The sequence below is a fragment of the Entelurus aequoreus genome, linkage group LG06, assembly GCF_033978785.1.
Source record: "Entelurus aequoreus isolate RoL-2023_Sb linkage group LG06, RoL_Eaeq_v1.1, whole genome shotgun sequence".
Lineage (NCBI taxonomy): Eukaryota > Metazoa > Chordata > Actinopteri > Syngnathiformes > Syngnathidae > Entelurus > Entelurus aequoreus.
Genome location: NC_084736.1, coordinates 85,933,901 through 85,960,597, shown reverse-complemented (window position 1 = coordinate 85,960,597; position 26,697 = coordinate 85,933,901). Strand labels below are relative to the sequence as shown.

Here is a 26,697-nt window from a genome sequence, read left to right as displayed (position 1 = left end):
GATGATCTACACATACAAAGTGTCCAAGGCAGAAGCGTAATAAACATATTCAGTAACAAACGTGTTCGCATCATTTAGTTTACTGCATCACAAGATGAATCATTGTAGCCACTAGGTGTCGCCAAAGACAAGCGACCACTCCACTTTAAAAAGTCCTAAAGTTAGTTTTTCATAGCAACAATTGTCCTTTGACTACATCCAACACTACAAAATAAAGTATTTAATATAATCAATGCTGATATGAAATTATCGTATCAGCAATGAAAAGTAGTAAACCCTCATTTTAGACTGCTTTCATTTTTACTTGAAATATTTGCTTCATCTTCTTCTGCAGTGAAAGCAGGATCTTCACCTCCACATTTTCTACTGCTGCTCCATTCTTCTCCTTGCCAACACGTAAAGAGGACCGGACGGACGTCATGTGACATCATCACCATGTGACCAGCGCACACAGCCACGCAGTGCCATCAAGATCCCTGCTGTATATTTGTCTGAGATCCATTTTATTGCGCTGAACATGAAGACTTGCAGTTGCTGATGGTGAGAAATGTTTACAGTGACAACACGGGACTGCACGGTGTTTCACACACACACACACACACACACACACACACACACACACACACACACACACACACACACACACACACACACACACACACACACACACACACACACACACACACACACACACACACACACACACACACACACACACACACACATTGTGGGAGCTGACACGTGCCGCTGCAAAGCAAAGTAAGGAAAGACTTGGATGTTAAATGAAGGATTTATTTCAAATCTGCACTTTTGGACTCTAGTTGAAGATGCAAAAGCAGGACATGAATATTCAAGTCCGACTTGTATTGAAAAGCACAAACTTTGATGAGCGATCACGCACTTTGATACCAAACAAACCGCATTGTTGATCCTTTTTTTCTTTGTTTCCTTGCAGGAACGCAGTTTTATTCTTTAATTACCGCCTCTCAAAATCATCAAGCGGTCTTCTTTGCAAATATTTCCAGCTATCAATGTTTATTAGTACCAGGATTCTGTCAAGTCATTGCCATAATTTATTATGTGAAACAATATTTTACCATTTGCTGAGAGAAATCACTGAATGTATAGAAAATGCATATTTATTTAGGAGACCCCTCTGAATAAAGTCACATTAGTCTCATCTTTTTTTGGCATGTATGACAATAAAACATTTTTTAAATGATCTAATAAATTATCAAAATATTCAAAAATGGTGTCATAATTATGGTATAGCTTTTTAATTTATTTGGCATAAATGGAAAAAAAAAAATTGTATTTAGAAATTAAGGGGTAATAAATGTAACTTTTTTTTGGCACAGGAGAAAAAAAACATTTTTGAAATTATTTAAATATAAATTGCATGGTAGTTAGAACTTTCAGAATTGTTTTTGAATATATGGAAAATTAAATATTTTAAAATTATTTAAATATTTTGAAATTGTGATTTTAACAGCTTGGCACGAATTGATTGTTTAAAATTATTATTCAATACATAATTTAAATATATAAATGTAATTAACTTATGCTTTGAGTACATGGAAATAAAATGTTTTTAAATTATTTACTAATTTAAATATTTAGGAATTGTGTAATATTTCCAAATTTTTGGGGGCATAAATGGAAATATAAATATATTGAAATAACATGATCATTTTGGCACACATGGTAAAAATCTTAAAACTATTCTACTCAAATTGCATGGTTTTATAACATTTTGGGCAGACGAAAATACAACTAAATTTAATAATTTATTTAGAAAATTCATGGTAATTTATTTTTTGCCATAAAAACATTTAATACATTTTTAGAGATGTGCTATGCTGATTGGCATTGGTAAAATATTAACCAAAACTTGTCAATTTCCCCAAAACTACTGTAAAAATGTTTTCGTTTTTTTTTTCAATCAAAAATCAAATGTAATACACGTTAACATCAAAGTGGGTTGAAAAAAGACCTTTTCAATGTTAAATGTTTTTTCACTTAACCATTTAAAGCTAATTTAAGGACTATATACAGTATGAAAAACTTTTTTGGGGGCAAATGTAACTTAATTCAAGACAACCAAAGTGGTCTGAAAGAAAGCGAAGTATAAATACGGATACATTTAATTTTTTTTATTAAAAAAAAATCCCACCACAGCACATTTTTGTTGTGTAGCAATTTTAATTTACAGAACATTGTCGACTTGCATTACATTTAGTGCAAATAACACTTCTGATGTACGACTTAGAAACATACAAAGTGTGAGGATTAGTGACACGACATCCAAATGAATAAAAACACGTACTATTTTCTTCACGAGTCGAGCTTGCGCGTTAATCGTCCGGATCCTTCCTAAGCTCCGCCTCCTCGCATAATTAATCTGATGACAATGCAGACAATATTTGATGACAAAAAAAAAAAAAGGGAGTAATCTTGAGGTAAGATCATGATGTGAAATGCTGACCTTCCCACCCCGACACACACACACACATGCACACATACACACACACACATGCACACACACTCGAGTGTTGATAAATGCACATGTGGTGGTTTTAGCGTAACAATCACCAGACGGTCTAAGGCCTCCTTAGGGGTAGTTCCATACTCTCAGTCACTGCACGGCAGCGTGTCACAAAATGTCATTCTTAGCGTTGGAAAGCTAAATTGCGGTCCAAGGTGATTCCGACTTTGTCTGTCAAATAATTTGACGCTCAGGGCTAAAAGGGGCCGACACACGAAAAGAAATTAACATGATTTTGACAGGAATAATTATCTCCTACTGAAATATCATCCACGTGTCAACGAGACTTCAAGTTTCCATGGTTACCGTCGTCTGACCCCAGCGTGTTTAACAGTCGATTCACATTTCGCACTTTGGTAAACTAACTTCTCTGTACAATACGTCGCCGTAGGAAGGGGAAAAGAAACGCCCGGCCTTCCCTCAGACCGCAGTCGTCACTAGAAGGGACGTTCCAGTTTGTAGCAGCGGACAAGTAGCGGCCATGCTAGTAGTTAGGCCCCCCTCCCCAATAAAAAAACAAAACACGACAAGTATATGTAATAATCATGGGAAATGTACAAAAAGTATCTACAAGAAAAGGAAGTTGAGCCACAGATGAAGCTGGAAGGACAAATACTGAAGATTCAAGCCAGCTTCGTGTTCCAGGAGGCTCCAGGACCTGCTCAGTCTGGCATGGAGAGCAAACTTCACGCAGCTTCTTGCAAAGTTGGCCAAGCTGTCCTCTCTGAGGAGTGAAGACACGTGAGCGCGTGATGGAGCATCAGATGTGAGGATGTTACCTCTCAGAACAAGATGTTCTTCCCCGTCGTCTTCTCCTGCACGTAGGAGGTGAAACGTTTCAGGAACTTGGGGTATTCTCTCTTGGCCACGGCTCGCAGGACCGAGGCCGGAGCCCAACCTCCTGGGTTGACTGTGAGAGAGAACTCAATGAGCAAATATCCCGTTTGTGTCTTCTGCCGTGTTGAGGAAGTTCTCTAAAACTGGGATTCTTTGGCCAGGATCTCATGAGGACTGAAATGTGGACTCAAACCTCCACCAAGGCTACGGAACAGTGTAGTTTGTTTCCTACTGGTTTGTGGTGCGTTAGGAACTGATGGGAGGAGCTGGAATATAGGGGGAAATTAGAGGGAATATGAGGGAGAAATATGGGAGATTAAAGTAAAATATAGGGGAAATGAAGGGAAATATTAGAGAAAAATTTGGAAATTATGGGGGAGACTACCGTATTTTTCGGACTATAAGTCGCAGTTTTTTCATAGTTTGGCCGGGGGTGCGACTTATACTCAGGAGCGACTTATGTGTGAAATTATTAACACATTACCGTAAAATATCAAATAATATTATTTAGCTCATTCAAGTAAGAGACTAGACGTATAAGATTTCATGGGATTTAGCGATTAGGAGTGACAGATTGTTTGGTAAACGTATAGCATGTTCTATATGTTATAGTTATTTGAATGACTCTTACCATAATATGTTACGTTAACATACCAGGCACGTTTTCAGTTGGTTATTTATGCCTCATATAACGTACACTTATTCAGCCTGTTGTTCACTATTCTTTATTTATTTTAAATTGCCTTTCAAATGTCTATTCTTGGTGTTGGGTTTTATCAAATACATTTCCCCCAAAAATGCGACATATACTCCAGTGCGACTTATATGTTTTTTTCCTTCTTTAATATGCATTTTCGGCAGGTGCGACTTATACTCCGGAGCGACTTATACTCCGAAAAATACGGTATATAAAATTTTGGGAAAATTGAAGAAAATGTAGGAGGAAATAAGGGAAATCATAGGGGGAATATTAGGAGAAATTATAGGGTGAATTAAGTAAAATCTTAAGGAAACATAAGGAAAGTATGGGGAGAATTAGGAAAATTAGGGGAAAATTAAGAGGTTTTTCAGGGGAAAATAAGGGATGCATAAGGGAAAATATAGAAGAAAATAAGTGAAATAATAAGGTAAAGTAGGGAAAATATTAGGGAAAAATAGAAAAATTATGAGGAGAATAAGGGAAAAATTAGGGGAAATACATGGGAGATTAAGTGAAATAATAGTGGAAGATGAGGGAAATATAAGGAAAATTATTAGGGAAAATGTAAAGGAAATTAAGCAAAATAAGGAAAGTTAAGGGAAATCTAGTGCACTTTTTGTGTTTGTTTCCTACTTAGCAGATTACTTCCTGGTTTGTGGAGCGTTAGGAACTGATGGGCGGAGCAAAGAGCTGACAATAAGGGGAATATGGGGGGTAAATTAGAATGAATAGTGAAGTGAAGTGAAGTGAATTACATTTACCGTAATTTCCGGACTATACGCCGCACCTGACTACCCAATATCTAAGTTACATTTAAACCAGTGTGGGTGGCACTGGGAGCAGGTGGGTAAAGTGTCTTGCCCAAGGACACAACGGCAGTGACTAGGATGGCGGAAGCAGGGATCGAACCTGCAACCCTCAAGTTGCTGGCACGGCTGCTCTACCACCCGAGCTATACTGCCCCCCCAGAATATTAGGGAAAAAATATGGGAGATTAAAGAAAAATATAGGGGAAATGAAGGGAAATATTAGGGAAAAATGAGGAAATGATGGGGGAGACTAAATAAAATATAGGGAAAATTTAAGAAAATGTAGGAGGAAATAAGGGAAAAAATAGGTGAAAATTAGGGTAAATTAAGGACAATATTAGGGAAAAATAAGGAAATCATGGGGAGAATAAGGGAAATATTAGGGGAAATTATAAGGGAGATTAAGGGAAATATATAAAATAAAATAAGTGAAATAATAGTGGAAGATGAGGGAAATATAAGGAAAATTATTAGGGAATAAATATTAGGGAAAATAAGGATAACATTGCAGGAAATTAAAGGAGATGTAGGAAAGTTAAGGGAAATCTGGTGCAATTTTTGTGTTTGTTTCTTAGTTAGCAGATTACTTCCTGGTTTGTGGAGGGTTAGGAACTGATGGGCGGAGGTATTATAATCCTGCCAGGGGTGGACATTAATTAATGCATACTGTCAGTATTTGCATTTAGAAAGAGAACATGCATGGAAAATAAGGAGAAAGTAGTTGACATTAAAGGAAATATAGGGGGAAAATTAGAGAGGATATTAGGGGAAAAAACAAATGGGATATTAAGGGAAATTCAGAAAAAATGCGGGTAAATATTAGGGAAAAATAAGGAAATTATAGGGAAGACTAAGTAAAATATACTGGACGTATAAAACATATACAAGAAAATAAGGGAAATATTAAGGGGAACATATAAGGTAAATTAAGGAAAATATTAGGTAAAAACAGGGGTAACTAAGAGAAATTGTAAGGGAAAATACAGGATAAATTAAGGGAAATAAAGGGGAACATATAGAGACAATTAAATGCCATAATAGTGGAAGATAAGGGAAATAATTAGAGAAAATATAAAGGAAATTAAGCTAGATAAGGATAACAATGAGGGAAGTAAAGGGAAAAATAGAGGACAATGAATAAACTATCGGGGAAAATAAAGGAAATATAAGGGAAATGATTAGGTAAAATAAAGGAATATAAGCAAAATATTAGGGAAATTAAAGGAACTATTGGGGAAAATACAGTAAATATAGGGGACATAATAAAGGAAATAGGGGGAAATAAGGGAAATAATAGGTGAAGATAAGGGAAATATATGAGAGTTAAGTAAAATAATAGGGAAAGTTAAGGGAAATATAGAGGAACATAATATTGGGAAAATAAAGGAGAACAACATTACGTAAGATAAAATATAGGAAATTAATTAATAAGGGGAAATATGTCTGTTTCACAAGGAATATACAGCAGTAACATAAACTTTACATTACTGCTGTTATTTGTAAAGTGGCCATCCAGACTGAATCACTACAGGTGCACCGGAAGTCATTTCACAATAGAAGCATAGTATATATGCCAACACACGTACATACACATATAAAGAGTAAAATAGCAAAGTACAAGTTATAAAATAATATGGTTCATGAGCGCACTTAACTCCACATGGAGGTGTGCTGGTGGAAAGACTTATTTTACTGACATGCTTTTATTTCAAAGGCAGGACTTTTCGGGTGACACTGAGGATGTGTTGCCGAGCCTCACTTAAAAGTCTAGGGCTTGTTTAGATCATGAAAACAAAGTACTACGCAGTAACATGCACTCACCGTTAGCAACGTATGTGATCCGACACAGAATGTTATCCCTGCTGATCTCTTTGTCGCCCTCTGGTGGGCTGACCAGAGTTTGGCAGATCATGGCGACGTTGATTTTGGCCCGCACGCAGCGGTTTGTGGGCTGGACAGAAAAAAAAAGGTCATAGCATGAACACTGCGGCGACAATCAACAACAGAACAGAGAAGCACACAACTGCTGGCTTGCTAACACGATTTCACGTTACGGTGAGCTTACCAGCGCTTTGTCGTGGTCCACAGAGAAGTTGCAGACCAGCCAGGTGTCGGGATCGTTTTCATTGGTCGCCAGAATCTTCCGAATGGCTGACACATAGAGGACGTCTCTCTGAGAGGCAGGCCACACCCTCTACAACACAAACACACACAATGTTGGCAATAGAAGGCATCGCATGCAATATAACCAAGGATGGGTAATGAATTCTGTACTTTTTTTGGCACCGACTGAAGTCTGTTGTACGATCAAGTACCGATTCATCTAAAATCTTGGAAACAAGCAGTCAGAGCGGACTCAGCCGGACTACCACTGGGTATTGTTACCATTTTCTAAGGCAATAAACCAAGAAGAATGTGCTCAAAAGTACAGTAAGACTCCACTTTTTTCAAAATGCATTAGCTCCATGCTAATTTACACTGGATTTGCCATGGACATGCTATCAATTAGCGTTAGCAATTTTACATGACGATTTTAGCTTCCTCCCACCTCCAAAGACATGCACCTGGGGATAGGTTGATTAGCAACACTAAATTGGCCCTAGTTTGTGAATGTGAGTGTGAATGTTGTCTGTCTATCTGTGTTGGCCCTGCGATGAGGTGGCGACTTGTCCAGGGTGTACCCCACCTTCCGCCCGATTGCAGCTGAGATAGGCTCCAGCGCCCCCCGCGACCCCGAAGGGAATAAGCGGTAGAAAATGGATGGATTTCAACACCTCCAAATTTGGTAATAAAAACCACAACTAAGATGCACGTGACAATCGGCGTTGAGTAATAAGTATAATAAGAGTACTAGTACACTTTGTAGGACTCAACAAAAGACTTAAGATTGACACATTTATCAGCTTAACGGCAAAGACTACTTCCTGACTATGGAAAACACACCTTAGTCAATACACCACTGCCATCTAACGTCTTGGAATGGCAACTGCATTGAAAGTCCCAATATAGAACTAGCAAATGAGACTCAAACATGTAAGAAAACAATTGGACAGTCCAGCTTAGTTTTAAATGTTATATAAGAAAAACGTGTTTGAACACACACAACATTATCGGCAATGAGTTGAGTTGAGTACAGGTATTGATTGCCAGTACTGATTCAAATGTGAAAAAAGGTTCCCATTATGTGTACATTAAAATCAAAGTTAACAATGCAAAATGAATGTATGAATGTCAGACAATGATTAATGACGCCTTCCTGCTAGGCGATCATTAGGCACATGCTCAATGACTAAAAAAAGTCATGAATGTGTTCACTCCTGCCACCAGAATAATAGAAATGCATTGAAAGTCTACAAAGTCAGCTTGCTCACAAGTACATGCACGCCCACATTATCATTCAAATTACACTGATTACTCACTCCCACCAGTTATTACATAGAGCAGGGCTGTCCAATTCTTTCCAGACAGATCCGCATAGATAAAAATAAATAAATAAAAATTGAAAGATGCAGGGGCCACTTTGATACATTTTCTACATTAAAGATTCAAAACAATATAGGTTATTTTATTTGTGCTAAACTACCTGAACACAACATCCACATCTCGGCTTTGTGGCAACAAAGTTTGACCCCCCGCCCTAAAGGAGAGAGGGGGGTTACCCACATCTAATAATAATAATAATAATAATACCTGAGATTTATATAGCGCTTTTCTAAGTACCCAAAGTCGCTTTACATGTTAAAAACCCATCATTCATTCACACCTGCGGTCCTCTCCAAGGTTTTTCATTGTCATCCCACTGGGTTGAGTTTTTCCTTACCCTGATGTGGGATCTGAACCGAGGATGTCGTTGTGGCTTGTGCAGCCCTTTGAGACACTTGTGATTTAGGGCTATATAAATAAACATTGATTGATTGATTGATTGATTGAAGTTTATTCCACATCATTTTACCCTAAATTAAGCATTTTCAAGCATAAAAATGGCTAAATGAACCAAAATACCAATACTACAGAAGTATTGGCCCCTAGAATAGACCAAAACAATCAAACTGCTCTGTTCAGTATCATGGCAACTGATTGGCTCAGCCTCAAGCAGCATTATCAACATTAGCATGCTAACTTTTTTAGCTAATTTTACAGCCGAACACCTTAGTCATATGACTTGGTATTTTACAACATGCCAAAGTTAATGCAATACATTTTCTGGCCAATTTTATATCTGAACACCTCAGAGTCTTATGACTTGGTACTTAACACATGTTAATATTTAGAGTGCTAATGTTAGCATTCTAACATGCTAACTTTTTTTGCTGATTGTAAAGCCAAACCCCTCAAGTCATATAATATAGCTTGGTACTTGACACATGCAAACTTTAGCATTCGAGTATACTAACAATAGCATGCTAACTTTTTTAGCCAATTATGCAGCCGAACACCCCAGAGTCATATAACTAGGTACTCGACAAACACTAACTGTTAGCATTAGGGCTGCGAATCTTTGGGTGTCCCACGATTCGATTCAATATCGATTCTTGGGGTCACGACTCGATTATAAATCGATTTTTTCGATTCAACGCGATACTCGATTCAAAAACGATATTTTTCCGATTCAAAACAATTCTTTATTCATTCAATACATAGGATTTCAGCAGGATCTACCCCAGTCTGCTGACATGCAAGCAGAGTTGTAGATTTTTGTAAAAAGCTTTTATAATTGTAAAGGGCAATGTTTTATCAACTGATTGCAATAATGTAAATTTGTTTTAACTATTAAATGAACCAAAAATATCACTTATTTTATCTTTGTGAAAATATTGGACACAGTGTGTTGTCAAGCTTATGAGATGGGATGCAAGTGTAAGCCACTGTGACACTATTGTTCATTTTTATTTTTTTGTAAATGTCTAATGATAATGTCAATGAGGGATTTTTAATCACTGCTATGTTGAAATTGTAACTAATATTGATACTGTTGTTGATTATATCTATTTTTGTTTCACTACTTTTGGATTGTTCTGTGTCGTGTTTGTGTCTCCTCTCAATTGCTCTGTTTATTGCAGTTCTGACTGTTGCTAGGTCGGGTTTGGTTTTGGAATTGGATTGCATTGTTATGGTATTGCTTTGTATTATTTTGTTGGATTGATTAATAAAAAATAAAATACATAAAAAATAAAAATAAAAAATGAAAAAAATAAATAAAAAACAATTTTTGAAAAATGAGAATCGATATTCAAATCGATTTTTTACCACACCCCTAGTTAGCATGCATAGACTAATTTTACATGCGTATGCTTCACAGTCATATGAATTGGTACTTGACGCATGCAAACAATAGCATTTAAGTTCGGCTTGCGCATTTCAGCATTCACACGCAATTTCTCCTAAAATTGCATATTGTAGTTTTTTGTGTAATGTTCTATTGCGGGATGTTTTTATTTTGTCTTTAGAATGTGTTGCAGGCCAAAAAAAAAAAAACCTAACATAGTGACTCAAAAGCTCATGGGAAAACTAAGGCACATGCTCTTAAAATGAAAAAGACTGGTCCTCCCACCAGTTATTAATAACTACCGCCAACATGCGGAAGAGAAATACATGAAGATTTACCTTGTGTGTCTGATAAACGATAACGGCGTTGTCGGAGAGCGTTTCCACGACGTTGAAGTTTTCAATTGTGGCTGAGGAGGACATTTTCGATGAGTAATGTTGTTTAAGCATGTCAAATATAGACTCCATTAAAAACAAACAAACATACTCTCCCAGTCCATGCGCACTGCAGTGTCCCAGAAGTAATGGCACACCTCATGTCCTGTCACCCCTTTGACAGAATGTGTCGCTTTGAGAGGATCCAACACGATCCCGTTCTCCTCCACTTCCCTCCTGTACACCTGGTTAATATTGGGGGGGAAAAATATATATTATATAATGGATAGATGGATATATACACTTATACATACACACATTCACACACACATATATATAGATATATGTGTGTGTATGTAAATGTGTGTGTATATATATATATATATATATATATATATATATATATATATATATATATATATATATATATATATATATATATATATATATATATATATATATATATATATATATATATATATATATATATATATATATATGTGTGTATATATACGTGTGTATATATACGTGTGTATATATATATATATATATATATATATATATATATATATATATATATACACGCACACTATATTGCCAAAAGTATTTGGCCACCTGCCTTGACTCACATATGAAGTTGAAGTGCCATCCCATTCCTAACCCATAGGGTTCAATATGATGTTGGTCCGCCTTTTGTAGCTATTACAGATTCAACACTTCTGGGAAGGCTGTCCACAAGGTTGTGGAGTGTGTTTATAGGAATTTTCCACCATTCTTCCAAAATCGCATTGGTGAGGTCACACACTGATGTTGGTCGAGAAGGCCTGGCTCTCAGTCTCCGTTCTAATTCATCCCAATGGTGTTCTATCGGGTTCAGGTCAAGACTCTGTGCAGGCCAGTCAAGTTCATCCACACCAGACACTGTCATCCATGTCTTTATGGACCTTTCTTTGTGCAGTCATGTTGGAAGAGGATTCCAACATGACAGCACAAACTGTTCCCACAAGGTTGGGAGCATGGAATTGTCCAAAATGTTTTGGTATCCTGCAGCATTCAAAATTCCTTTCACTGGAACTAAGGGGCCAAGCCCAACTCCTGAAAAACAACCCCATACCATAATTCCTCCTCCACCAAATTTCACACTCGTCACAGTGCAGTCCAAAATGTACCGTTCTTCTGGCAAACTCCAGAACCAGACTCGTCCATCAGATTGCCAGATGGAAAAGTGTGATTCATCACTCCAGAGAACGCGTCTCTACTGCTCTAGAGTCCAGTAGCGACGTGCTTTACACCACTGCATCCAACGCTTTGCATTGGACTTGGTGATGTATGGCTTAGATGGAGCTGCTCGGCCATGGAAACCCATTCCATGAAGCTCTCTGCATACTGTACGTGGGCTAATTGGAAGGTCACATGAAGTTTGGAGCTCTGTAGCAACTGATTGTGCAGAAAGTCGGCGACCTCTTTGCACTATGCGCTTCAGCATCCGCTGACCCCTCTCTGTCAGTTTACGTGGCCTACCACTTTGTGGCTGAGTCGCTGTTGTTCCCAAACTCTTCACTTTTCTTATAATAAAGCCGACAGTTTACTTTGGAATATTTAGGAGTGAGGAAATTTCACGACTGGATTTGTTGCACAGGTGGCATCCTATGACAGTTCCACGCTGGAAATCACTGAGCTCCTGAGAGCGGCCCATTCTTTCACAAATGTTTGTAGAAACAGTCTTCATGCCTAAGTGCTTGATTTTATACACCTGTGGCCGGGCCAAGTGATTAGGACACCTGATCATCATCATTTGGATGGGTGGCCAAATACTTTTGTCAATATAGTGTATGTGTATATATATATATATATATATATATATATATATATATATATATATATATATATATATATATATATATATATATATATATATTTATATATATATATATTGTATATGTATACAGTCTTGGGCCTCAACACTAGGTAGTATTAATTTTGTCAAAACAACAATCAAATTCAAACTAAGCATTAGCCTTGTATAATGGTTTTTCCTTATACTTTGATGCATGTTACATTCATATCGCTCATATTTGCAAAAAAGTGAAGGATGTTGGGTAAGTCTACAGGTAACCCAACAAACAAGATGACTCATACTCAGCTGCTCACCTTCATCTCTCCTTCCTCGATGACCAGCTGCCAGTTTGCATCTCCGCCCATGTCCTGAAGAGAGTACGTCATATGATTCTGCACCATCTCCTCCACCTAGCAGACATATTGATTACAGTTATTGTGGTTCATATTTCCTGAAAGAGGACTGTTTGTGGGGAATTATCATGCAGTGCTCAGCGTTTATATGAGGCAACCCTCAGGAAAAAAAAAGTTTCTCTTTTGAACTGTTAGTGCCGAGGGAAACATATGCAATTTGGTATCATTCCGTGATTAGTCAAAATGTGATTTATTTGTTTATCCTCATCTTACTGATGTGATGTGATGTTACTGCACTTTTATGTTATCACAGTGGAACCTCGATGTACGAACATAATTTGTTCCTAAACATGGTTCAAAAAACAAAAAGTTTGAATAGTAGTTCTCCGTAAGAATGTAAACATTAACAACTGGTTTTAGTCTGGACAAACGTCCCAATTTTCGAAAAGTAATGCACACTTTGAAGAGACTATAATGTCAAGGGGGTCACGGCTCAACAATCTGTTATTTTCAAAACAACGGCAAGTTGAACAGTCAACCCACACACAAAATTCTCTTTAGGTGCTCTCAAAAACGTAAACTATGTCGCTTCAATAAAAATAAAAAAAGTAAACACTTCTTCACCTTGCTGTCCCTGAATGTTTGTGGCATGCATCAGACATCAGACAAGAGGTGGCGAACGGATTCAAGGCAGAGACATGATGCGGAGACAGAAAGAGTAGGGGGCGGGGAGGAGGGGCAGCATGTTACTGCGCCGAAAGAGAGTCCTCTTTTTCTGGGGTTACCTCTCCTGTTTAAGTCTTAAGTCTATAGCAATTCCCTCCTTCTTTCCAGGTTGATTTGTTGGCTTTTTTGTACCCATGTAGAGTAATCAAAATACAGTAGACAAAGTTGGCGAATGGCGAGAAAAGAAACACACACTGAAGCACTGAGAAGTGGCAGCTGAGTAATGGATGTGTAAACAGAATGTGACAAGGTGGCTAAACCCTCTACAAAAAGGCTGCGGCATAAAGGTTCGTAAATCGAAAAGTTTGCAATTAGAGGGGTGAGTATATCGAGGTTCCACTGTAGTAGGAGTGTCCCGAGACAACAGATTTAGAGTGGAGTTTTTTTGAGAGGTACACCAAACAAATGGCACAGATTCGGTGAAACAAATATATAATAACAAACATAATAATTGATGAATTTGCCACATAATCGAATAATGCAAAATATTAAATACCTTCAGTCCTACCTTTTTTCCTTACAAATGGTATTGATTTAATTGTTTCTACAGTGAATGTTTAAGTTAATGGGATGTAGCAGTGTAGCTGGCACCCAGTAGCAGGAACGTTATCACAGACGTGCTGAGAATGTGTGGAGCAAACATTAAAAAGTAAGCAAACATACAAAATATTAGGCTCCGTGACTTATTGAATTAATGATTCAACGCTTCAACCTGCTGAAGGCTGCCAACGCTTGCATTAAGTATACAATTCTGCAAGGAGTGTTTGCTAATGCAGGGGAGGAGTCAAGAAAAAAAAAGGGTTTCCCAGCAAATCCTTCCGACAGTACCTGAGCGCTGAATCTGTGAATGTCATCTGAAGCACTGACAAGCTCGACAGAGGAAAGGGAAGAGGAATAGCTATGCGCCTGTGCAGCAGACATTAGGATGAGAATGAAGAATAAAACAGAGCGAGAGAAGCAGCAAAAGCAAAAAGCCAGAGGAAAGAATCATCAGCTCGTGATTATTTAGGTTAAAGGTAGCCATATATCACATGATAAAAAGTGAATTTTAGAGGCAGGGAAGAACATGAGAAGATATAAGCGGACTCTAGAACCTTGGCAGCGAAGCGGTGTGTGCCGATGCTGGAAAAGACATCGCCTGGGGGGACTGGAGTCAGTCGGGGGATCCTGACCTTCTCTGACTGGCACTGAGGGGGACAAGAGTTTGATTAGACAGAATGCTAACTAGATTCTGCATTTAACCCAACATATTAGTGAGCATAGCTAGGAAACATCGCTAGCGAAATCCTCGGCAGGTCCCTCTGATTTTATCTTTAGGGTGTTCAATTATGCATATACATTAATAGACTAGTAATGCACCGATTGTTTAAACCAGTGGTTCTCAAATGGGGGTACGCGTACCCCTGGGGTTACTTGAATGTATGCCAAGGGGTACGTGAGATTTTTTTTAAATATTCTATAAATAGCAACAATTCAAAAATCCTTTATAAATATATTTATTGAATAATACTTCGACAATATATGAATGTAAGTTCATAAACTGAACATCTAATCAAGTAGGCTATTCCATTCATTACCATAAAGCCAGAGTTTCCCCCATGCCATGATGGTTTCACCCTACCTGGCGGTGCCACACGGCACCAACTGTCAATCAACTATCCATGTAGAAAACAATGGAGGCTTGGTTAAAGCGTAGCAGTAATGCAGCTGAGACATGTGGACATGTTCCATAAATATTGATGTTAAAGATTTCTTTTTTTGTGAAGAAATGTTGAGAATGAAGTTCATGAATCCAGATGGATCTCTATTACAATCCCCAAAGAGGGCACTTTAAGTTGATGATTACTTCTATGTGTAGAAATCTTTATTTATAATTGAATCACTTGTTTATTTTTCCACAAGTTTTTAGTTATTTTTATATCTTTTTTTCCAAATAGTTCAAGAAAGACCACTACAAATGAGCAATATTTTGCGCTGTTATACAATTTAATAAATCAGAAACTGATGACATAGTGCTGTATTTTACTTCTTTATCTTTTTTTTTCAACCAAAAATGCTTTGCTCTGATTAGGGGGTACTTAAATTAAAAAAATGTTCACAGGGGGTACATCACTGAAAAAAGGTTGAGAACCACTGGTTTAAACCATGACATTTAATCTATGAAAAAAAAAAAAAATCAAATAAATACAGACATCAAGTACGGTTTTACGAAACATGATCCAAATTCCACATTAATCTGTGCACAAAAAAACTCAGTGATGACTCAATGTAGTGGGATACAATATATAAAGTTGGGCATCGAAGATTAATCAATTAACTCGATAATTTTGATTAGAAAGAAAAAAAGATGGAAAAAAGCTTTGATTTGTATTTGGCTGCTTCAATTAATGGTTTAATGCAGCTACCGATCGCGAGCAATCGGTCGATCGCCAGCCAGGTTTTTAAAAAATTGACCTAAAAATTAGCGATTATCAATCTTCACCAAGACGTCACTTTCGTCACTTGATAGACATTCACAGCACTCGAGGATCTTGTGAGATGATGCTGGCTGTTACGAGATCATTATTAAGAAAAAATGACAGACAGAAAGGCGAGAAACACTTTTTATTTCAACAGACTCTCGCGCTGTACCTGCCGTCAAAACTCTAAAGACCGACTGCACAGTTCCTATCTTCACAATAAAAGCGCCGCTTCATCCTGCCTGAGGTAACAAAATAAGAGTCTCAGAAAGCTGGCGTGCACAAGCTAGCAAGCCATTTGAAAATGCGGACGTTATCATCACTACTGCTGAATCCAATTAATGCAAGTCATCAGAATCAGGTAATACACCAACTTATATTCTTGTCTTCATGAAAGAAAGGAATCTATATGTGTTAAACATGCTTGTATTATCATTAAACACCTTTAACTTGTTAACAAAAACGTCTCATTAATAAACAAATAAATATAAATTATATATAAGAATGAGGTAGATCCCCTCGACTTGGTCAATTGAAAAGTAGCTCGCCTGGAGAAAATATGTGGGCACCCCTGGTTTAATAAGTATAACTAATAAAAATGACAGTTTTGGCACAGCCACTGCATGGAGTACACATGAGAGCATGGGTGTTATAATCTTTGTGTCAGCAAAGCAAAAATACTTTTTTTGTGTTATAATTCACACATGTTAAAAGTGCATTTTGATGATGTGCATTCATTAGGAAAAAATGTATCAATGATATGGCAGGCAAAAAAATATGGTATTTTCCCTAAAATACACATTGAGGCTATTGAGTGTGTTACATCTGATTACTAAATTAATCGACTAAACTAATTGATAATTACAGTCGTCCCTCGCTAAAACACAATACTGCGTTTTTGCCAGATCACAGATTTTTTTGTTTTTTCAAGGCTAGAGCAGCGGAGCAAGCCCTGCAGGGGCGATGCAGAGTACCGCAAGGACCCGATTGAAATTGCTGTCTTTTTTATTCTATATGTTTGGACGCCTTTTTGAGGCCCTTAACATGCATTTTGCAGGGGCATCAGGTATGGCCCAAAATTTTTGATTTTGGGCACCCTGAAAATAAAATTTCAAAATTGGCTCTAGCGCCACCTTTAAAATTAGAAAAAAATATCGACACAAGCACAGCAGGAAACATCCATCACGACGGGACGCACATAAAAGTCTCAGGAATCCATACCTAAAACTGAACAGAAAGTCGGCCTGCTTGGTTTTCATCTTCAGTTCTTCGGCCAAAAAAAGGTGTCCTACTTTAACAAACTCCTTCCAGGGCCGTAGACCAAATGAGTCATGGTTAAAATGACAGATACCACACATGTAGGCGATGATAAATTGTGAACACATTTTTCTTTTGCGATAAGATGTGGGCGTGGTATGCCGCCAAACTTCGCTTCGATTTTTTTGGGCGAAAAAAAAGAGTTGTACTTTAACAAAGTATGTCAAAGATCTTGGTCAGTTGCTACAAATGCTGATGATAGTTTGAAGTGGTTTTATTTAATTTAATTTCAGCCTGAGCAGCGGAGCAAACCCTGCAGGGGCGATGCAGAGCCCCGCAAGGGCCGTATTGAAATTGCTGTGTTTTTCCTTCTATATATTTAGACGCCTTTTTTGGAGGCCCTTAATATGCACGAATGTCCCCATATTTTGCAGGCGTGTCAGGTATGGTGAAAAAATTATATTTTGGGGGTCCCGTAATTTTTGGCTGTGGGTCAGGGCGTGCAAGGACGTGACCACAAGCGTCATGCTTGCCGGCCGACTCACGTGAATCCCTCAGAGCAACGGGGGCGAGGGCCCGCTCAATGCTGCTTGTAGCTTTAATTGTACTCATTTTTTCAAGCATATTATATGACTGTTTGCTCTAAGTAAAGCATTTTCAAGCATAAAAATGTTTAAATTAACTAAAAATATCTATACCAAAGTAGTATTAACCACTGAGACCAATCAGATCATGCTGTTCAGTATTGTGGCTACAAGGAGCATGACTTTATTGGATGGAAAGAGTGGACTACAGGGTAGTGATGTATACCAAGTACAGGTATTTTTCTGGTACCGGTTCCTAATCAGTTCGGTCCAGGAAGACCGTTCGAATTCTAGACAAATTATACGGCTATTAGTATTTCTAAAGGTCATAATTAAAGACACGGGTATGATCTGTCAATCAGCTTGGAATAATCACAAATAAGGAAGCAACACCACACAAAACCAACATAACACAAAACCAACAAACAATATTTCCTCCTCAAAAGTCCCAAACTAATATTAGAGTTAGTGTCGGTTTGAAGTGAACGCGCTTTACTCACGACCACCACTACCGCGCTTCATCAACCGTACTGCTAGCAATCCAGTAATCCACAGGCCAATGTAAATTCACTAAAAAAAGTGAAAAATGTAATATTGATTTATATGATTTATTTTATATGATGTATCATGTAAAAGGTCTGAGCTCTGCACATGAATGCCATACAAAAACATTGTTTACAGCTGAGTATTAGTTGTAATGAATATAAACATAGTAATGAATCTGTGTGGTCTTTACAATATGATGACATAACAACTGCATTGAACCTTGCACTGCAAACATAGTTGACTTGTTTTAGACTTAAAAATCAGGTGTTGATAAAAGGCTATCCTGCTGTGGGATGTTACATGATGTTGGTGGTGTACAACCTCTTGTGCAAATAAAAAAGGCAATAAAGAAATAATTTTTTCACATCTTTTTTACACTATATACATAGACAGATAAGAGTACCGATGAATACCGGTATCGATAGGAAATATCAATATTTGTATCGATAAAATCCTAACTATACTACAGTGGGCTGCCACAATGTTAAAAATTGTATTTAGAAGGAATTAAACCATTTTTATATTTCTATAGCTATGGAAATATTCAATTTATAAATAATTATTCCTACTTTGTGGAAATTCTTTCATCGTGGTCATGTCCGCAACCAATTAAAAGCAATAAACGAGGGATTACTGTACGAGATTACAAATATAAATCGACAGCCCTAATGTAAAGTACCAATACGAAATGTGTCCAACATTTTGATCAGCTCATAAATAAGCTACACTAGCAGTAGGTCAGGCTCTGAAGTACAGTATATATATCAGAATTCCATTTATCCATTGCTTGGGTGAGCAGTTCATACACTCTCCTTGTCCATCAGAGGTATTCAACCTGCCTTCAGTCTTGCCCTGCAGTCTAAACCATTCACCTCTCTAGCTGCCCAGAATAGGCCCCGTGTTCATACAAATGGATGCACAATAGGAAGCAATAAGAAGGTGACGCATGAAGACAGGCTAAGAGTGTCATCATAAAATGCATCAACTCAAAAGTGGATGTGAGCCAACATCGCACCTGCTCCTCTATCTTGTCTTGTCTGTCGAGGGCAGCTTCCACTGCATCGAAGAACTCATCCTCTTTGATCAGACTGTTGGGCCCCTCCTGGACAAGGACAACAGTATTCAGTAAAGTTGGGAATCACTAATTCACCGAAAATTGTTTCTAATCAATGAGGCAACGCCATCTTGCCTCATAGTCAGGACCGCCGTATTGCGACTTTTTCTTTAGTTCGTACACAGCAGATTTGTAGGCATCTTCCACTCTTCTTCTCTTCTCCAGCTCCTAAAAAAACACAAGACAATAAGATAAATAAATAATGATAAATGGGTTATACTTGTATAGCGCTTTTCTACCTTCAAGGTACTCAAAGCGCTTTGACAGTATTTCCACATTCATCCATTCACACACACATTCACACACTGATGGCGGGAGCTGCCATGCAAGGCGCTAACCAGCAGCCATCAGGAGCAAGGGTGAAGTGTCTTGCCCAAGGACACAACGGACGTGACTAGGATGGTAGAAGGTGGGGATTGAACCCCAGTAACCAGCAACCCTCCGATTGCTGGCACAGCCACTCTACCAACTTCGCCACGCCGAAGATGAGATAATCCTTTATTTATCCCACAACAGGGAAATTTACAGCATTACAGCAGCAAAGGGCATGGATTGTGTAAATTAAACACAAATTAAGGTAAAAATAAGGAAAATATATACAGGAAAAACAAATACATGCAATTTTCTCAGCAAAAAAAATAGATCAGCACAGGGCTGCAGTTTGAGTATAGATAAAGGTTTGTAGTCAGCATTTCTGATAACAGTAACAGACATGCACATAGTGTAAACATTGCACATAGTGGTGTGATAAACATAACATGGCATAAAACAAACATTATTTTTATTGCACAAGGTCAGAAAGAATTGTCCAGCTGTGTTTTTGTGACCTACTGGGAGCAAGCTTGGTTGAATAGTCCGACTGCAATGTTGTTCAGATTCAAATTTAATGGTACCACGTTTAATGAGATATTCCATAAGTCCTAGTAGGAGTGCTCAAAAAAATTGATTCACACCAGAATCACGATTTTTATTTATTCAGATTCTAAATAGATTCATATTTTTTAAGAACTGGTTATGAAAAAAAAAATTTGGGAGGTGGGGATTCCGACATTTTTCTTTTTTTAAAATCTTTTTTTTTTTTTTTTAAATTTTGAAAACATGAAACAACTATCACTTATATTATTATTGCTACCATTTTATTATTTTTTGTGTCAAACAATTTGACTTGGGCATCAATAAAGTTTGTCTAAGTTTTCCTTGTTTAGTATTGTATTTATTAATAAGTATTGTATTCGTATGTCTTCTCAATTGCTTTGTACATTTTTAAACTCAGTCCTGTAAAACTGGGATTGGGTTAGAGTTTGGGTTGCTCGATTTTCTTTTATTAGATTGATTATTAAAATTATTATTATTATTTTGTGACTTTTGTAAATAAAATTGTCAAAATACATTTTTTAAAATATGTTTTTTAGGTCAACATTGCAGCAGCAGTCAATAGGAGCTTTTGTAACCTGAAACCTGTTTTAAAAGGTTTTATCATCATTTACATACCAAATAATATACTGTATTACAAGAATCATGTTGAATTAAGAATCAATCTTGAATTGAATCGTCAGCTCAAAAATTGCAATCGTGAGATGGCCAAAAAAAACAGCGCTAGATCCTACCTATATATTCTAAGGTTTAATGTTCATTGACAGGTGTATACTATACATACTATATTGTAGTATGTTGTGGTGTAGAACTGCAGTACATCATACTGAGAAGTGTGGAAAGTGTTTCTAACGTTTGGCCAATCCAAATAAGTTAGCCAAAATGTCACATACAACATGTCTTCAGTTAGTGAGCACACCTGCATCAAATCCATCTCTTCCCTTTTGAAAGATTCCCAGTGACTTCACAAAAAGAAGAAAGTCATCATGGCGGCAGATACAGGTTTAGCTAATGTTTCCCTCCCTGCCACAAGGGAAGACAAGACAGCAGACAAATGTTCTAGAAACAACATCACACTGCTGCAATTCATTGTATGTGTATTACTATTTGGATTTGAGGCTTTCAAACCCACAGGAACCTGACAAACCAGTCCAAGTATTTATTTTTGCCTGTTACACTGATAATGAGAGCATATATATAGAACAATGTTTAAACAATGAATTTTGCCTCAGCTGAGCAAAATGATCTCACAATAAAAAGCACACTATATTTAAGTGGAGAGGTTATGGCCGCTGTCAAACCAAACCAGACAGAGTCGCTGGGAGGAAAAAACAAAGTGTGGTAATAGTTGTTGACGCTGGTCAAGGAACAAACTGCTTAGCCATTATCAGACCTACTTTGAAGAAGAGGCTGCAGGTCTGTAAAGGTATCCAATGTTGCGTCTGGTGCTTGTGCACCTCTGATCGCCGCTGCAGCGAAGGCTTCCGAAACCGGAACGACCGAGCAGTCATTTTCTGGTTCGGTCTCCCGTACGGCTACGCTTTGCTAACTAGTGCTCCTTCCCAACGCCACACTGGCAGCTAAAGCGCATACTTACAACCACATATAAAAAGGTGAGTTTGTTTTACTTGAGCAGTCCAAGACACACTGAGCACTACCTAGGCTTTTGTACTTTTTAGGGTTGGGCAGCAAGCCATTACACATAAACCGGTTTGACAACATGAGCTGAGTTGATCAAGAGCCAGGAGCATTCCTGTACCGACACACACACAGGTTTCAAAGGTTCAAACAAAAAAAATTATTGCGTGTCTTATCGCCATAAGTCATGCACACTGTGGCTTGATGCTTACTAAAAGCAACAGGTGCATTTACTGTATGTGTAAGCATGTAGGAGTCTTCCGAAAATGTCCAGACATTGATTTGAGAGCAAGAACGCCCTCCTTTAGCCTTTTGCAAAATATTGACCTTTTAATAGGTTTCCTATTAGCTTGCTGTCAACACCGTAAAGCTCAGTGTTGTCACACAGCGGAATACAAAGGACAAAGGCTGTGAACACGTAGACAGATAGCATCCACTTAGCAACGCCCACTGACACGCCCATTCAGGAAATGACTGCCATTTACGGAACAAGATATTAGACACCATGACCTGACCACATGAAACAGAATGGAGTTTCTGTTTTTACAAGCTTTCACTCTCCTGGGATGTTTACAAAAAGGTTCTTGCAGTTTGATGGCAAATTAGTTTTTGGAGTGTAAATATGCAATTTTGACAAGTTTCAATTTGTAAGTTTTTTTGAAATTATTTACATGTAAAGGGCAAAAATGGTAGTCTGTAAAATTGGAGGTGAACACGTATGTTTAGGCGTCTAACACATTAGTAATCATATTTTTCAGTATGGAACATTCGTAAACGTACGGTACAGAGTCGGGTTTGCGGGATATAGACGATATAAATGATATAAATTGAGTCCATGTCTGAGCTTTTATTGATGACACATTCGAGCTGTGTCAAGCAAATTAAACAGCGACAAGTGAACAAACGCGTCCTCAGCGCAATGTAAAATTGTCGCTAGCGGCTAACTTCCTCCCACAGTGCAAAGCAGCATCTAAGTCATCAATCTTTGCCTCCATGGCGGCAAATAAACTTTTTCTTATAAGTAGCATTATCACTGGAGATCGTGGGATAGCTAAATATGTTACACTACACACCTTAGGAAGATATGCTAACCCAAGCTAGAGCTCTTGAATGTAAACAAAAGGTGGTTGGATTGATGCAAATAACGATAACAAGTATAGTATTAGCATATATTCAATACTAAAGTTGCTAGATCGATATTTTGTATTATCAAAAATTATTTTGTGGTTTAGGTTATGGTTTACAAACTGAGGAAATACGGTAAGTCCCTGGACACAGGAGGGCTTTAATGGCAAAAACTAAATATATAAATCAGAGCCAATAGTAAGAAATACTTTAAAATGTAATTGATATTGTTACACCGTCGTTCTGTGTTTTTGTCTGGTTGTAGTTGTGATAAAAAATGTCATCATTCGACAATCTTGAACATTTAAAGTATCAGCAATGGTATGGCCAATAATGATCATGTAACAGTTTTGTATTGGATTGATACCCAAATCTGTTGTATCACCCAAAACTATTATGAAGTATCCAAACAACAGAAGAATAAGTCCTTACCAAAAACTATAAAAATACCTCTCTGCTTGGCACTCAGCATCAAGGGTTGGAATTGGGGGTTAAATCACCAAAAAGGATTCCCTCACCTCCCAGGGGGTGATCAAGGGTGATGGGTCAAATGCAGAGAATAATTTCGCTACACCTAGTGTATGTGTGACTATCATGGGTATGTTAACTTTAACTTAGTACATTTTACCAGAAGTGTAGCTATGTTACAGCAGAAAGTAACCAACTATTATCAGTAAATTAGCAAGTAGATTTTGACAAAATAATACAATCAATAATGATGGAATTAATAATAATTTTGACAAAATACTACACTGTAAATGACGTAATATGTTACTGCATACATCAGCAGCCAAATTAGGAGCCTCTACAATAACCTGTTTTGAAATGTCATCATTTACAAAACAAATATATATCGTTATTGCAGCAGGATGCAATACAATCAAACTGCAATATAGTTTCTATATTGATTTTAATGCCATATCTCTTATCACTAGTACAGATGTGTACATGTCTACTCTGGATGTTTGTGGCTAGCGGGAGTCATGGCTCGGGATGGTGCCAAAGAGAAGCCAGGGCTTGAAAACTTGAAATCTCCAGTCTGTCGTTTAGGGCTGTCAAATAATTTGTATTGAATCAAATGTATTACAATTGGTATTGCACCCATGTCTAAACTATGACACTTTTCACTGCAATGTATTACAGAAAGATAAATGACAGGAATCCATTATATATATATATTTAACTTACTGTACATTATGTCTTAGGCTGAGAGCTTTACTTGTTGTCTAAATAAGTACTTCCACCTAATGGTGACGTCACAACGTAGCCAGATTGCAAACCCCCACTAACAAGGGCATCCAAAACTGCTTGCAAACTTATGCCAAAATGCATGAATTTTATGATTTGATGCTTTGGCATTGTTTAACACAAGTATTGTAACTTATAAGTGAGAAAAGACAACATTCCTCATAGGTCCTTTAAAGCAAAGCAGTCCCCTTACTGTAGCAAAATAAACCAAAGCCATGACCTTAAAACTGAGGTATGAAACATATTGCAGCGTTACACTTCCTTGTTATACGAATTGAGGTAGTACTTATAGTTTAGTGCCTAGCGGTTTGTTGTTTCCGCTTGTAAGTCGTCCCCCATTTAGTAATGGTCCCCCCGTGTGTTTAAGTACCCTTTTAAATGATGCCTTTGTTCTAATGTGTTTGATTGGTGTTCTGTGTCATGATCCATCTGTCATTTCCACTTCTAAGTAGAACTCCTAGGAAGTCATTGTGTCTTATTGCTAATGCAATAAAGAGCACTCCCAAGGAAGCTGAAGTGTCTCTGACCCAAGCTCATCAAAATATACACAGTTTTTTTTCATTAAGTCATGCAGTTGGTGGGCTGTAGTCTATGATGTGGGTTGAGTAAACTGAGTGGACACTAGACTTCTGTCTGTCTTCGGTATGTAACGATATGAAAATGATATATCACGGTTATTGTGACCAAAATTACTACATTTATTATTATCATGTTATTTTTGAACATGCTCAAAAAGTACTTATACACACTGGAATACTTTAACCAAATTTTTTTTTTTTTTTTTTTAAATCAACAGACAATATATTGAGTGAGGTCGGCACAGTAACACGAATCCATGTGTGTGTGGGTGGCTGCAAAAACGTATGTACTTTTGAGCGCACAAATTAAGAAAAACATTTGTTTTAAATTAAAGAAAACTATTAATCGTTTTTTATGAGAGGTTTGGGGACACCCTAGAAATCTCCGGACTGAACACAGCCAATAGGTTGTATGTGCACAATTGAATAGCTAAGTTGCTGAGACAGCAATGTGTTTATACAACTATAGTATGACGTTCATAATGGGGAAAGACAATGTGTCTTGTATTCCTGTTAGCATTTAAGCAAGGAAGTAGCGCGCTATGTAGCTTCTCGAGGAAACGAGCGGTATCACTGGTTTGTGAGTTTTTCAAAGTGCGGTTCTATGCTTATTTTCATTTGAAACGGTATATCAACCGTCTGGGTTTTTACTGCGGGTTATCATTAATGCCGTCTGTTTAGTCCAGAGGTCGGCAACCCAAAATGTTGAAAGAGCCATATTGGACCAAAAATACAAAAACAAATCTGTCTGGAGCCGCAAAAAATTAAAAGCCATATTACATACAGATAGTGTGTCATGAGATATAAATTGAATTAAGATGACTTAAAGGAAACTAAATGACCTCAAATATACCTACAAATGAGGCATAATGATGCAATATGTACATATCGCTAGCCTAAATAGCATGTTAGCATCGATTAGCTTGCAGTCATGCACTGACCAAATATGTCTGACTAACACTCCACACAAGTCAATAACATCAACAAAACTCACCTTTGTGCATTCACGCACAACGTTAAAAGTGTGGTGGACAGAATGAGACAGAAAAAGAAGTGGCATAAAACACGTCCTAGAAAGTCGGAGAAAGTTATACTTGTAAACAAACTACGGTGAGTTCAAGGACCGCCAAAATTAGTAGGACAAAACGGCGCTCGCCAAATACTCGAATCAGTGAAGCATGTTTAATATAAACAGTGTGCTTTATAACAATTAGGGAGGTTTGCGTCATGTTTGTCCTCCTACGGAAACCATATTAAAACAAAAACTTTTTTTTTTCCTCATCTTTTTCCATTTTTCATACATTTTTAAAAAAGCTCCTGAGAGCCACTAGGGCGGCGCTAAAGAGCCGCATGCGGCTCTAGAGCCGCGGGTTGCCGACCCCTGGTTTAGTCCCTTTGAGTGTAAAGCAGCTCAGTACCTTGTCCAGTCTCTTCTGCCAGCTGTCCTCTCGTTTGAGCATCAGCTCTAAGCAGTGTGACATAGTGGAAAGGATGCCGGCTGTTGTGGCTTTGAAGGTGAGGGCCTCCCCCTTGAAGTCTATGCCATTGATGCCTTTAGGACTGGCCGGGGCGAACACTGGTGCAGGCAGGCAAGAACACAAAAAAAAAAAGCCAACGTGACAACTTCAAGACTAGATTTTATTTTTTATTTTTTTTACAGGCGGTCATTATCAGTGGTATACTCACGTTTCTCTTTGCTGCCATTATTGTTGTGATGACAATCACCATCGGCTTTTGAGGCAGCAGGAAAGTCGTCTTCATCCTCGTCCACTACTGGAAAAATAACATGTCAGCGCAATCTATGAAAACCCTTTGTATTAATGGGTTA

At 37.7% G+C, this 26,697-nt stretch overlaps 1 protein-coding gene across 3 annotated transcripts in view; it reads right to left on the bottom strand.

Annotated features, from left to right (window-relative positions):
* Window positions 1–2,939: 2,939 nt before the first annotated feature.
* Window positions 2,940–26,697, bottom strand: part of LOC133652709 (ceramide transfer protein-like) — a 48,942-nt gene continuing 25,184 nt past the window's right edge. The window contains exons 6-18 of one of the 3 annotated variants that reach the window (XM_062051742.1): window positions 26,556–26,639; window positions 26,288–26,445; window positions 19,483–19,575; window positions 19,309–19,395; window positions 14,542–14,634; window positions 14,276–14,353; window positions 12,683–12,778; window positions 10,644–10,776; window positions 10,496–10,566; window positions 6,957–7,085; window positions 6,713–6,842; window positions 3,325–3,455; window positions 2,940–3,269 (exon numbers count right to left, since the gene is read on the bottom strand). In XM_062051742.1, the coding sequence (XP_061907726.1) occupies window positions 3,328–3,455; window positions 6,713–6,842; window positions 6,957–7,085; window positions 10,496–10,566; window positions 10,644–10,776; window positions 12,683–12,778; window positions 14,276–14,353; window positions 14,542–14,634; window positions 19,309–19,395; window positions 19,483–19,575; window positions 26,288–26,445; window positions 26,556–26,639 (1,280 nt within the window). In that variant the 3' untranslated portion in view covers window positions 2,940–3,269; window positions 3,325–3,327. Of the gene's footprint in view, window positions 3,270–3,324; window positions 3,456–6,712; window positions 6,843–6,956; window positions 7,086–10,495; window positions 10,567–10,643; window positions 10,777–12,682; window positions 12,779–14,275; window positions 14,354–14,541; window positions 14,635–19,308; window positions 19,396–19,482; window positions 19,576–26,287; window positions 26,446–26,555; window positions 26,643–26,697 lie in introns of all 3 variants that reach the window. The other 2 variants (XM_062051739.1, XM_062051741.1) reach the window with 2 other exon arrangements.